Here is a 14,077-nt window from a genome sequence, read left to right on the forward strand (position 1 = left end):
ACACCTGATTGGTAAAGTATTTTTTGATTTGGAATTTTACAAATAATAAAAATATTTCTTATTTTTAAAACAATAATATTAAAATACCATTTCTTCGGAATCTTGTTCTATAATTTTTTTATCACTTATTGTTTCATTATAACCACTCCTTTCACTGCTATCAAAACTTTTTTCTTGTTTATTATTATTTGCTGCTTCATGTAGCTTACCATAATCCACACCTTCGTCTTTATTTTCATGGTTTTGCTCTTGTTTTTCATGGTTTTTCTTATTACTTTCTTCGTTTTCATCATCCATTTTATCATCTCTTTCATCATCAAACCTGAGTTCCATTTCACAATCACTTTCACCAGAAAGCATATCAGGTGTTTCTTCATCTTCACCAATTTCAGATACCACGACTTTGCTTGATGCAATTGTACTAGTGTCTACTTGACATTTTTTTTCATTTACGTCTTGATTCGTGTTTTTCAATTCTTGAATGATCTCAATTTCTTTATTGCATCTATTCTGACTGATATCCATTTTATAACTTTCATTGGTAAAACTTATACTGTCTTTAACTTTTTCAGATTTATCATGATTAAGTGAGTCTTTTGTAGATTCAGTAACGTTAATGTTATCATTCTTCTCTATTACTATATCATTTTTCTGAATTTCTTCAGCTACTGTACAGTTTTTTTCATCATTTTCACGATTTTTCATTTCTTCCTCTTCAACATTGGTTGTACTTTTTGCTATAATTTTGGTTTCTTGTTTTTTTTTCGATGGTTTAAATGACGAGCGCACAATTGTATCACGTAATAATTTTTCACTGGGTTTTTTTACTACTGTAGACTGACTAGATAGATGATTTTTTGCGCTTTCCTCTTCATCACTTTCATCCGTAGTTACATCGAAGACTGTACCCTTACCAAGCATTTTTCTTAACTGATTATTTTCTATCCTAAGTTCTCGATTTTTAACTTTGATCTTATTAACTTTTTCCAAAAACATCATGTATAAACTTGTTTCCATTTGTTCTTTCAAAAGTATGCATTTATTCAATTGGTATTTAAGGTCTTCTGTCAACTTTTCCAGGCTTGCCACTCGTTTTACAACTTCAGATGTTTTTTTTCGTTCTTCTGTCGAACTGTCTATATAAATGAAAAATACGTCTAGGACGTAATCTTTGTCAGTACTTTGTTGAACATTTACTTCTCCACGCAACCACGCCTTTTTCTTCCACATAAACTTATTTTCTTTTAAATCAAAGTCTATGTTTTGCCTAGCACCTGACATGATTTCTTTTGTTTCATGTACATAATCTTCTAGTCTTTGGTTGAAACATTCCGCGTATGAACTGAGGTTACTCATGGCCATCTAAAATTATGATTAATTTCAAAAATGTTGAATAAATACACAAGAGAAAGTACAACATAGTACACAAAATAACAAGAAATACTTAGTTTTACCTCGCCAACCATAACAGACTTATCTTCTCTTATAATGAAAAATTGAATGCTGTGCTCGGTCCACTGCGTCAAAATCGTGAGCTTTTCCTCCTCCTTGGATTTATTCTTCGCTCTGAAAGCTCTGACGTCCAACATGCTGCTTTTATGTTAGTTTTTTTGGCACCAACAGTAAGTAAGACTCGAGCTGTTCCGTTAAATACAATTGGATATCAACTTTTACCAGGCATACTTAACACTTAGCACGTCGAAAAAACTTAAACCATAGAGATTTGTAAGCTCAATTGAGACTTTTTTTTTCAATATCAAGTAGGGTATCTGTCGTACCGGTGCTTGTCAAGACACGTTTTTATGGTTATGGGCATCATTTACAGTTCTGTTTAAAAACACCCTTGCGCAAGCCAAAAACAATACCTAAACCTAACGAATTGTATCGATTTCGAAGTTCACATTATACCGAACTTCGATCTAAGATGGCAACCAGCATGTGAACTTCGATATTTACACATTCATTGGACAACATAAGTTACGTTGGTCGTGGTAATGCCGCATGGTAAAAGATAAATTGTACACTTGCCGCAAATAGCACTGACAATGTCAACTTGTTATTTTCTATTTATACGATTAGTTGCGGCTGGTTTATAATTGACTAAATGGCTCTACTACAAGTATTAGTAGTAATTATTTGGATCAGCGCCATCTAGCGGTATTTTTTTTTTCGCCAAAAGTGGCCTCTAAAATTCTGAAACCGAGCATTAGCGCTTAGAGCCATTTAGGCAATTATAAACCAGCCGCAACTCATTATGTAGCTATGAAATACAAAAATAACGATATGTGTGTTTTTGGCGGCAAGTTAACAATTTATCTTATACTCGAAAATTTATCTTTGAAAGTATAAACACATAGAAGGTCAATTTTTTGGTGAAAAATAAATTGTTAACCTGCCGCCAAAAACACATGTATCGTTATTTTGTCATTTTATACCTACAAAATGAGTTGCGGCTGGTTTACAATTGGCTAAATGGCTCTAAGCGCTAATGCTCGGTTTCAGAATTTTAGAGGCCACTTTTGGCGAAAAAAAAAATACCGCTAGATGGCGCTGATCAAAATAATTATTACTACTTAAAGTAAATAGAGCCATATCATTACTTATAAACCAGCCGCAACTAATGTAATAGATGAAAAATAAAAAGTTGACATGATTGATGCTGTTTGCGGCAAGTTTACAATCTAATTTTTACCTGCGAATCGACCTCCAAAACCATAAATGTTTTACTTATCTTATTCGGCTTATAAAATCGACTACTTAGTAGTGATCACTACAAGTACTACTATTTTACTATACTACTATTAATGATTTTTGTTTATACAAGGGTGTCTTATGTAGGGGGGGGGAGCAAGGATCAAGATGACAATTGGATTGCACACACGTTTAATTGATTGACAAGAGATATCTTACGTTGTATTTAACCTGTTGTTATTATCTATAAGTAACGTGTTTGAATAAAGCAAATATAATATACAGTGTTTTTGCGTAGCTCTGAGAAAAATTATGTTGATGGGTATATCCCTGCATGCCATAGCAAACGTTTACTTCAAACTAAACATACTTATTTAAACACTATACTGTTGTGATGATAATTTGGAAATAAAAACATCACTAGGCACCACACACGAATTTATGTACTTGGAAAGAATGCAATGAAATTATATTAATAAAATTCAAGAATGTTTTTTTCCCGAAAAGTTCATGATTTCAAGTAGTGTATCTTAAGGAAGTTACTAAGTTTTAGTCGTATAAATGTGTGTCGAGGGAAATTACTGCTACTTAAGAAGCTACAAATTTAGTACAAATATTAAATTATCTTCCGATATTAGTAAGAATTACATTTATGACATGTACGTGTGTACACTTGATACTTACCAAAAAAAAAAATGCAAGAAACTTATACAAGCTTTGGATCATCATCCCTCAATATATTGTCTTTGATTTTTTTCTAGAATATGAAAAATCGTGCGTGTTATCATCGGGTATATTTAACTTCAATGAGTTGAACTTTTTTCCTTGTATTAATTCATGCAAATATACTAACGATTACATGGCTGTACTATAATTATTACAATTGACAGTAGAGCCATGTAATCGATTATAAACAAGCCGCAACTAATTGTATAAATATTAAATAAAAAATAAACGTTGTCTGTGCTGTTTGCGTTAAGTTTACAATTTGTCTTTCACCTAAAATGTACTTCCAAAAGTATAAATATATAGGTCAATTTTCGGGTCAAAGATATATTGTAAACTTGCCGCAAACAGCATTAATCATGTCAACTTTTTATTTTCTATCTACACAACTAGTTGCGGCTGGTTTTAGCGTTTCAGATTTCTAAACTAAAAAGTGGCCCTAAAATTCTGAAGGAAAGCTTTAGATATTTTAGGCCCTAGAGCCATGTTGTCAATTATAAACCAGCCGCAACTTATTTGACAGATACAAAATGAAAATTCAACATTTTCTGTGCTGTTTGCGGCAAGTTTACAATTTATCTATTACTCGAAAGTATACATATATAGGAGGTTAATATTCGTATAAAACATACACTGCAAACTTGCCGCAAGTAGCACAAACATCGTTAATTATTTATTTTGTATCTATTTCAAGAGTTGCGGCTGGTTTATAAGTGACTAAATGGCTCTAGGGCTAAGCTGCCTAAAGCTCTCCTTCAGAATTTCAGAAGCAATTTTTGGCCAAAAAAATCACGACCGCTAGATGGCGCTGATCCTAATGATTATAACTACTTATAGTAGAGCCATTTAATCAATTATAAACCAGCCGCAACTAATTTCGTTGATACAAAATAAATAGTTTAAGATAATTGTGCTACTTGCGGCAAGTTTGCAGTGTATGTTTTATACGAATATCAACCTCATGTATATTTATACTTTTGGGTAATAGATGAATTGTAAACTTGACGCAAACAGTGCAAACAACGTTAACTTTTTATTTTATATTTATGAAATTAGTTGCGGCTGGTTTATAAATGATTAAATGGCTCTAGTATAAGTATAGCAAAATAATTATTTGGATCAGCGCCATCTAGCGGTAGTGATTTTTTTGGCCAAAAATTGCTTCTGAAATTCTGATGGAGAGCTTTAGGCAGCTTAGCCCTAGAGCCGTTTAATCACTTATAAACCAGCCGCAACTATTGAAATAGATACAAAATAAATAATTAACGATGTTTGTGCTGTTTGCGGCAAGTTTACAATTTATTTATTACCCGAAAGTGTAAATATAAGGGAGGTCGATATTGGTGTAAAACATACATTGCAAACTTGCCGCAAATAGCACAAACATCGTTAATTATTTATTTTGTATCTATTTCAAGAGTTGCGGCTGGTTTATAAGTGATTAAACGGCTCTAGGGCTAAGCTGCCTAAAGCTCTCCATCAGAATTTCAGAAGCAATTTTTAGCCAAAAAAATCACTACCGCTAGATGGCGCTGATCCAAATGATTATTACTATACTTATACTAGAGCCATTTAATCATTTATAAACCAGCCGCAACTAATTTGATAAATACAAAATAAAAAGTGAACATTGTTTGCACTATTGGCGGCAAGTTTACAATTTATCTATTACCCGAAAGTGTAAATATAAGGGAGGTCGATATTGGTGTAAAACATACACTGCAAACTTGCCGCAAGTAGCATAAACAATGTTATCTTTCTATTTTGTATTTACTCAATTAGTTGCGGCTGGTTTATAATTGATCAAATGGCTCTACTACAAGCAGTAATAATCATTTGGATCAGCGCCATCTTGCGGTAGTGATTTTTTTGGCCAAAAATTGCTTCTGAAATTCTGAAAGAGAGCTTTAGGCAGCTTAGCCCTAGAGCCATTTAATTACTTATAAACCAGCCGCAACTAATTTCATAAATATAAAATAAAAAGTTAACGTTGTTTGCACTGTTTGCGTCAAGTTTACAATTCATCTATTACCCAAAAGTATAAATATACATGAGGTTGATATTCGTATAAAACATACACTGCAAACTTGCCGCAAGTAGCACAATTATCTTAAACTATTTATTTTGTATCTACGAAATTAGTTGCGGCTGGTTTATAATTGATTAAATGGCTCTACTATAAGTAGTTATAATCATTAGGATCAGCGCCATCTAGCGGTCGTGATTTTTTTGGCCAAAAATTGCTTCTGAAATTCTGAAGGAGAGCTTTAGGCAGCTTAGCCCTAGAGCCATTTAGTCACTTATAAACCAGCCGCAACTCTTGAAATAGATACAAAATAAATAATTAACGATGTTTGTGCTACTTGCGGCAAGTTTGCAGTGTATGTTTTATACGAATATTAACCTCCTATATATGTATACTTTTGAGTAATAGATAAATTGTAAACTTGCCGCAAACAGCACAGAAAATGTTGAATTTTCATTTTGTATCTGTCAAATAAGTTGCGGCTGGTTTATAATTGACAACATGGCTCTAGGGCCTAAAATATCTAAAGCTTTCCTTCAGAATTTTAGGGCCACTTTTTAGTTTAGAAATCTGAAACGCTAAAACCAGCCGCAACTAGTTGTGTAGATAGAAAATAAAAAGTTGACATTGGCTGTGCTGTTTACGGCAAGTTTACAAATAATCTTTTGCCTGAAAATCGACCTCCTATAAGAATATTAATACTTTTGTATGAATAATAATTTATCAATTGCATTGTAAAATTACGTGTGAAATGAAGAGTTAAAAGTAAAGTTTGAAATTATGTCATTGTTTACTGTCATTGAACATTTCGCATGTGTGCAATAAATTGATACAGGATTATACAGATACCTATTATTTTGCTGGGTGAGAAAGACGGATATTTGGTTTTGTTAGCATATTCCAGCGGTAATAATGCATATTTGGAATCTATGTTATATATTTATACAGCTTAAAATGTTTAAATATTAATCATGTGTGCCTATATTTACCAACTTATTTGTATAAATTGAACTTTATACAAAAACTCATGATACAATCATTGATTGTCTCAATCATTATTCTAAACGTTAGTGAAAAAGGCGGTTAAGGACGTATACTTAGCCTGCGGACTATGGGTGTATTCCGCAAATGCTGCCAGCAGTTAAGTTACGTAGGTCGTGGTAACGCCGCATGGTCGGGTAGCGCTAGCGTCAACCTGTACTAACTGTCGGTGGGTTCCGCATGTCAACAAACTCCGAAATATCAGATGGCATGGGAGAGAAAACAGTAAAAAATATCAAAGTTTGTTGACATGCGGAACCCACCGACAGTTAGTACAGGTTGACGCTAGCGCTGCCCGACCATGCGGCGTTACCACGACCTACGTAACTTAACTGCTGGCAGCATTTGCGGAATACACCCATAGTCACTTGGGGGAAAAATAACACAGGCCTTACGGGTGCAATTCTATTTTTATTTTTTTTGACACATTCAACGATTGTAATACGATAAAAGCATTTCAATAACATATTTTTGAGGAGATGGCAATATCTTAGCTATTTTTTCCCAACTCAATTAGTCTTTTGCAGCTTAAAACTTTCCTTTGAAAGTGCGAAAACGCACATTCAACCAAAATCCCGCTTGTTTCCTTATATGTATAGTCGGGAACGGGAGAACTTTGTACAAGTTAAATGTGCGTTTTCGCACTTTCAGAGGAAAGTTTCAAGCTGCAAAAGACTAATTGAGTTTTGGAAAAAAATAATAAAATTAAGGTATTTTCATCGCCTCAAAAATATGTAATTCAAAGGCTTTTATAGTATTACAATCGTTGAACGTGTGAAAAAAATAAAAATAGAATTGCACCCATAAGGCCTGTGTTATTTTGTCCCCCAAGAGTGACTATATATATCGCGAGTGTCACGTGACCTTTTGGAATCCCAAAATGCTAGGCGATATTTGTATAAGTAGAACAGAGGGAAACACATTTAAATGTCTTTTTTTCCACATTAAATAAAAACTTAAGTTTTAATTTGTACAAAACCTTATAGTTTCGTATTTTTCTTTTTGCATCTTCAATATGCAATAGTCCAATCCCTTCTGCCATTTATTTCCCATTTGTTTCTATTTCCTTCCATTAGACCACAACCGCACTGCACTTCAGGTCTATACTCTATACCCTAATTACAAACGCGCGTGCTCTCCGGATTTTGCATTCAAGTAATTTTCTAACTTTACACTACTAAGTAGTATCATAAATGCCCAGTTCTCTCGTAGCGTTCTCTCCAGATCTCGTGTCACGACGATCAAGTGCAAGTGCAGCTCTCTCACGCATAAGCCGTCCAAGCGGTTCTGGCTTCTGGCCCCACATACTTAAGTACCACACGTAATACTGGTCACTGTTAACTGTTGCTGTTGATAAAATTTGAACAAAAATTAGTGAGAGTGAGCAATGGGCGAAAACAATGAAGATGCTTCGGTAATCTCCCCGGACGAGGAGACCAAAGCCGAGGCGCAAAGGTTTAAAGAGAAGGCCAACGAATTTTATAAGAGTACGTACATTATTTTCGCCGCTTTTACTCTGATGACGTGAATGATGAGTTGGTCAATTTTTTATTCGTGACTCAGTCTAAATAGATACTTACCTATGCAACTGACGCTCGTTGCAAGGAGTCACTTGGATCACGTGCATCCATGACGGACGAGAAGTAACCCCACTTTTTATATCGAGCTCTCTTTGGACAAAATTATTCAATTTGATTCTCTCTATTTGTTCAATCAAATGATTCTTTTGTCACTGATATAGGCATCACTGCTTAGTTAAATAATCAACTCGTCATATCATACATTCATGTTCTTTGCTGGATAGATTTGTATTTTAGGTTACTAGATGTGTAATATTTAATCTTGGCTGTTTATTTAATAAAACGTGTTGTAATTACAGATGGTAACTATGATGAGGCAATCTCGTTATACACAAAAGCTATCGAACTACAACCTTGTGCTATTTTCTATGGGAATCGAAGTGCTGCCTACATTAGGACAGAATGTTTTGGCTACGCGTTATCGGACGCCGACAAAGCCCTCGAGCTTGATAAAAATTACATTAAAGGTTACTACAGGAGAGCTGATGCCTACATGTCTCTTGGCAAGTATAAGGATGCCCTCAAAAATTATCAATTGGTTACAAAGATCAGGCCAAATGATAAGGATGCTAAGTTGAAGTTCACAGAATGTCAAAAGATTGTCAAAAAGTTGGCATTTGAGAAAGCTATTGCTGTTGATGAAAACAAGAAGAGCGTTGCTGATTCCATCGATTTAAGTGCTATGAGTAAGACTTTGTCTACTTTGTCTTTGTCGATATTTGATTGAATGAGGATTTTTTTTTTATTGTTGACGTCTTTTTTTCATAGCAATTGAAGGTGAATATTCAGGACCAAAGTTAGAAGACGACAAGGTAACAGAAAAATTCATGACTGATCTCATAGAGTGGTACAGACAAGAAAAGAAATTGCACAGAAAGTATGCTTATAAAATTCTCCTAGACATCAAAGCTTATTTCATGTCACTTCCAAGTTTAGTTGACATCACAGTGCCAGATGACGCAAAGTTTACTATTTGTGGAGATATTCATGGTCAATACTATGATTTACTCAACATTTTCCAGTTAAATGGAATGCCATCAGAAAAAAACCCTTATGTATCCTTCTGACGTTGTTTTCATCTACTAAACGATTTCATACTTTGGTTTATTGACTGAATTTTTTTTTTTAATAATGTAACATACAGAATAATGTTTACCTTAAAAATAATTTAGTTATTCAACGGAGATTTTGTAGATAGAGGATCTTTTTCAGTTGAATGTATTTTTACGTTATTTGGATTTAAATTATTATATCCTAATCACTTCTTCATGTCAAGAGGTAAGTCTAGTTTGGTAATTTCATATCCAGATTTAAACAAAATTTTTTAAAAATATTTGTTTAGGTAACCATGAATCTGCCACGATGAACCATATGTATGGATTTGAAGGTGAAGTTAAATCAAAGTATACGCCACAAATGGCTGATTTATTTACAGAAGTTTATAATTGGTTGCCACTAGCTCATTGCCTTAATAAGAGAGTTCTTGTAACTATTTTTGCCTTATCGTGTTTGATGTGGTAAATAAAAGAAATGAAATTATTAATGACATTACTTTTAGGTCATGCATGGAGGCTTATTTTCTAAGGATGATGTGACATTAGATGACATTAGGAAAATTGATAGAAATAGGCAACCACCTGATGAGGGTATTATGTGCGAATTATTGTGGTCAGATCCTCAACCTCAAAACGGCAGGTCTCCCAGCAAACGAGGTGTAGGAGTTCAATTTGGACCTGATGTTACACAAAAGTTCCTTGAGCTTAATAACCTCGATTACATTGTTAGGAGTCACGAAGTTAAGCAGGAGGGTTTCGAGTATGGACACGATGGAAAATGCGTGACAGTTTTTTCAGCTCCAAATTATTGGTGAGTCTTCATGATGATTTCCCTTTAAATTTTTATTACAGTGAATTCATCATTAAAAGAGTAACAATGTAGTGTAACAGACCTACTAAGGTTTTAAAAAAAATAATTTCTTGCAGTGATTCAATGGGTAATCAAGGTGCCTTTATTACTCTGAATGGCAAGGATATGATACCGAAGTTTACTTCATATAACGCCGTGGTATGAACATATAAATTATTAATATGTACTAATTTACTCTTACGATTTCACTAAGTTTTGTTATTTTTTTTTTTAGCCACATCCTAACGTAATGCCTATGGCTTATGCAAGTTCATTCCTGAATTTCATGTCCTAGTGAGGAATATAGCCGTATGTGCGAGTGATTAAACACGAGTTTAATCAAATTTTGCATAATTTATTGAGATGAATCAGAGGAGTTAAGGCGCGCTTACAACTCTCTGAAAATAACTGTACTCACGACGATAATACATTAAGCGATCTATAATTTTAAGTATAAAAGTGACAGATTTGTTTTTATTCATATAAATAGTTTTCAAACTTGACTGTAAAGTTTGCTACCAAGTTTTAAAAGTTCTTTCTTTTCATGATGCTCTATTTTACTAAGGCACGTTTACAAAGTTGAAAAGGTCTTTACAGAACTTTATATAATGCGTCTTTTAAATAAAATTTGTACACTAAATAGATAAAAAAAAAAAAAAAAAAAAAAAAAAAAATTGCTTCCCCAGTAACCCAATCAATTTTATTGAAAAACTTGTTAATTTTTGTAGTATTTTATACATTAAATACATTGAAATGAAAATTTGTATCAAATGTAAATATCATATTAATAAATTTGTAGATACTGCTGAATTTTTTTTTATCTACTGCATACAATTGTTTAAAGTTGAGGAGAAACTTAACCATTACACTATCGTATTGTTTTATTTTATAAAATTTGTTGATAAGTGGGCTTATTACTATAAGAGGTATCCTAACTTCTCACACCAGGTCGGAAGTAGCTTGTTGCCGGATTCTTGTTAGTAACACTTTCTAGTAGTGTGTCTGAACTATAGACATATAAAGTGTAGGCCAAATATACCTAAATACTAAGTGCACCTTGCCAATACTTGTTCATGTTCGAGACCCGTTCCAACTTTTGTTTGCGAACAAATGGGCCTGGACATAGTCAGATACTCATATAGTATACAACAATAAGGTAGGATTTCACGATTTAAATCAAATGCATTTTCTTTTTCCAATGCCACTGCAATCAAAAGTTTTAAGGCCATTAAATTTTGTGACAGCGCTTTGACAATTAATTTGGTTTTATTAACAAAGGTTTTAATTGTTTAAACGTTAAGAAAATAAAATATTCTTCGTTTAAATCGTACGTTCCACGCATACATTGTTTGAGTAACAATAGCTGGCGGCATAGGTAAGGGTTAAAATTATAGGTATTCTGGTTTTTAGTAAAAAATTTTCAACGACTTATATTTGGTGAAAAGTAAAAGTCAGCTCAGATAATTTTCCAGTGATTTATTCAGAGGTTTTAACAATATCGGTTTTTTATTTTCTTCTATCCCACATAAAAATAATAGCATGATTAAAAAATATATCCATGTCTGATCCTACAAGTAGATAAATGTCTCATCGCGAAGTATATTTGTACGTTTGTTTATATCGATGAAAGGTAAACAAAACTATTTATCATCACAATAATTTTCCTATTAAGTGTACTTTTCATTTGTTGATTAAAATTTAAAATATGCTAATTTTGTCTTATTAATGGAAGTGGTACATTAAAGATATTATACTTTAATTCGTTTGGATTTTTTTCTCATACAAAAAAGTAATAAAAAAATTACATGAAGTTTAGGTACTAGAGTAGTTGTACAGTTATAACGGTGGCGGTTTTTCTGATAAAATTACAATATGTCATGTACATGTTATACTTGTTTGATTGATGTATATGTATACCATCATGAGTGTAGACATATTTTTTATCGTATATATATATGATTGTTTTTCGTATAATCTAAGCCTATACAATATTTCTCTTGACGAGACTCTGTATTATATTATGTACATTAACGTTTATTTTTCAAACAAATTTACAGAAAACAATTCATACGCGTTAGCCCCCTTTTTTGTACACAGTAAGTTGGCATTTAATTTAATTTAATGTTACTTCAAACGTTTCACATTTTTGTTGGGTTCCATTTGATATGATTTACTGGAATTCCACACGGTAAATATATGTTATAATATATCTTTTTTTTTTACCTTTCGAGCAAGTCCTTATACAATATACATGGTAACAAATAAATAAAGTACACTCTCATCTTTTCGATTCATAATTCTTCACATGTGCGACTTTTTTACAAATTATCCTTTTTTTTTGTTTTTTTTTTGCTGTTAAGACATTTATGTAATGAATTTTATGTTGGGAAGAGTGACGGGTAATTAAGTCAAACTCTATTTACTCCAAGAAATTAGGAGAAAAAAACACACCTTAACACCAAATTTTAAGAATTCTCGTGGACAGTATTCGTGTTTTTTTTTATAGCTCAAGATTGATACCCAAAACACAAACGCTTGGCAGTAATAGTTCGTTGAATTGAGCACTTGTATAATTTTTTAAACACTCGTACTACATGTTAATTTGAAAAACACGGTGACTGTTCGCACGTAGAGATGGCCAGAAAATTCGAAAAGCTGGTGGTTACATACGAAACATCGAATTAAATTAAACCATGTAATTTTAGTCCTGTTTTTCAAATTAATGTAAGAATATCAACTATATCCGTGTAAGGTGTAGGCCTACTTTTTCTAATACTTTTTTTATGATTAAATTCTTCACGAAATCATCCGAAAAATATAACTGAAATTTTCCGAACCAACACTCCTCCCTGCTATTATCATCATTTCATTTACGTAATAAATAATAAACCAATTGATTTTCGTACTGTGGTTTTATCTCGTACTTGGCACATGATGGTTGCGTATTTGCAATCACATCTCACGGACGTATATAACAAGTTTTCATTTTTGTACGCGCATAGGTATATCATTATTATACACAAACATATTTTTCGTAACTTTTGTTTGCTCACGCATTTACACTCAAAAAGATAAACATTTTTTTTTTGTAGTAGATAGAAAGGCTCGCCTCCGACACGATCATTTTCAGCCTCCCTCCTCTTTTTTTAACATTTTTATATTCTTTTTGTAAACCACTATGATTCTTCCTCTTTATTTTCCTCATCGCTCGTACATAAATATAGATATTTATTCTTGTCGGTTTGATATATTTAGTAAAAATAAAAATATATATGTGTATATATATTCATTCTTGAAATCTGAGTAAAAATGCACGTCGTGCTATTTTCCTGTCATCAGTGGGTTATTTATACTTTCAAACACATAATATATTATCCATTTTTAATTTATTTACAATGAGTTTCTTTGGATTTCTCGTGAATCGTGTTGAATGAATTATTCTATCACAGTCCAATGTTCAATAGCACGCAACGCTCGACCCTTTTGTCCTTCAAACGTATAAAAAAAAAGTATTTCAAAGTTCATGTCCTTAATACTGCTTCAACAGACTTGCGAAATATCATAGCATTCGTTTCTTACGGAAAGCTGCTTGTCAAGGAACAATATAATTTTCACGAATGACAAAAGTACAATGTAGCCAACAAAAAAATAGAAAGTAAAAAATTCGATAAAAATCAATCGAACGTATGGATCAATTTGTTACGTCATATTTCCAAAAAGTCACAAGAGAAAATAACAGTGTAAGTACCGGTTATCTGCGAAAGCAAAAAATTTCAAAAGCAAGTTAACGTTGAGCAGTGCCAGAACATATAATACTTTAACATTTTTAAAGATTAGTAAAATTGAGTGGAAAAAAACAGCCAGTAAGACACACACGATTCTTACAAACTCACACAACTCAAAAACAGAAATCCATCACATATCTGTACGCTTAAAAAAAAAAAAACTTTTAGCTTCGCTTCGTATTTTCATACCTTGAGCGCGCATTTATCCACAACAAAACACACCACCCCCACATCCCGAATGAGTATGAGATCAAACTTGAAGATACATGTACCTGTCGAACAAGAGTAATGCGCTTCATTAAAACAGCACGCCTATAGTACCC

The 14,077-nt window shown here is 32.8% G+C and overlaps 2 protein-coding genes across 2 annotated transcripts; one reads left to right on the forward strand and one right to left on the reverse strand.

Moving 5' to 3' along the window:
• Window positions 1–10: 10 nt before the first annotated feature.
• LOC106645047 (uncharacterized) lies at window positions 11–1,840 on the reverse strand. The gene is made up of 2 exons (XM_023391320.2): window positions 1,455–1,840; window positions 11–1,362 (listed from the first exon to the last, which is right to left on the reverse strand). Exons 1-2 carry the CDS (start codon window positions 1,587–1,589, stop codon window positions 79–81), a joined length of 1,419 nt encoding a protein of 472 aa, XP_023247088.2. The 5' UTR covers window positions 1,590–1,840; the 3' UTR covers window positions 11–78.
• Window positions 1,841–7,473: 5,633 nt separating this feature from the next.
• Window positions 7,474–10,619, forward strand: PpD3 (protein phosphatase D3). The gene is made up of 8 exons (XM_014352868.2): window positions 7,474–7,971; window positions 8,364–8,750; window positions 8,833–9,119; window positions 9,237–9,342; window positions 9,407–9,549; window positions 9,623–9,930; window positions 10,047–10,128; window positions 10,205–10,619. The coding sequence occupies exons 1-8, from the start codon at window positions 7,872–7,874 to the stop codon at window positions 10,262–10,264; spliced, it is 1,473 nt and encodes a 490-aa protein (XP_014208354.2). The 5' UTR covers window positions 7,474–7,871; the 3' UTR covers window positions 10,265–10,619.
• The last annotated feature ends 3,458 nt before the right edge of the window (window positions 10,620–14,077 follow it).

This window comes from Copidosoma floridanum, unplaced genomic scaffold, assembly GCF_036245765.1.
Source record: "Copidosoma floridanum isolate Cflo_tuat_1 unplaced genomic scaffold, Cflo_Japanese_pri ptg000013l, whole genome shotgun sequence".
Lineage (NCBI taxonomy): Eukaryota > Metazoa > Arthropoda > Insecta > Hymenoptera > Encyrtidae > Copidosoma > Copidosoma floridanum.

What these genes read in the sequence shown, in the direction of transcription:
- LOC106645047 (XM_023391320.2), bottom strand. Translation starts at nt 1,589, where the DNA reads ATGTTGGACGTCAGAGCTTTCAGAGCGAAGAATAAATCCAAGGAGGAG. An exon ending in AGTCTGTTATGGTTGGCGAG is followed by an intron (nt 1,363 to 1,454) that starts GTAAAACTAAGT and finishes TCATAATTTTAG; the next exon opens with ATGGCCATGAGTAACCTCAG.
- PpD3 (XM_014352868.2), top strand. Translation starts at nt 7,872, where the DNA reads ATGGGCGAAAACAATGAAGATGCTTCGGTAATCTCCCCGGACGAGGAG. An exon ending in CATCGATTTAAGTGCTATGA is followed by an intron (nt 8,751 to 8,832) that starts GTAAGACTTTGT and finishes TTTTTTTCATAG; the next exon opens with CAATTGAAGGTGAATATTCA. An exon ending in CATCAGAAAAAAACCCTTAT is followed by an intron (nt 9,120 to 9,236) that starts GTATCCTTCTGA and finishes AAAATAATTTAG; the next exon opens with TTATTCAACGGAGATTTTGT.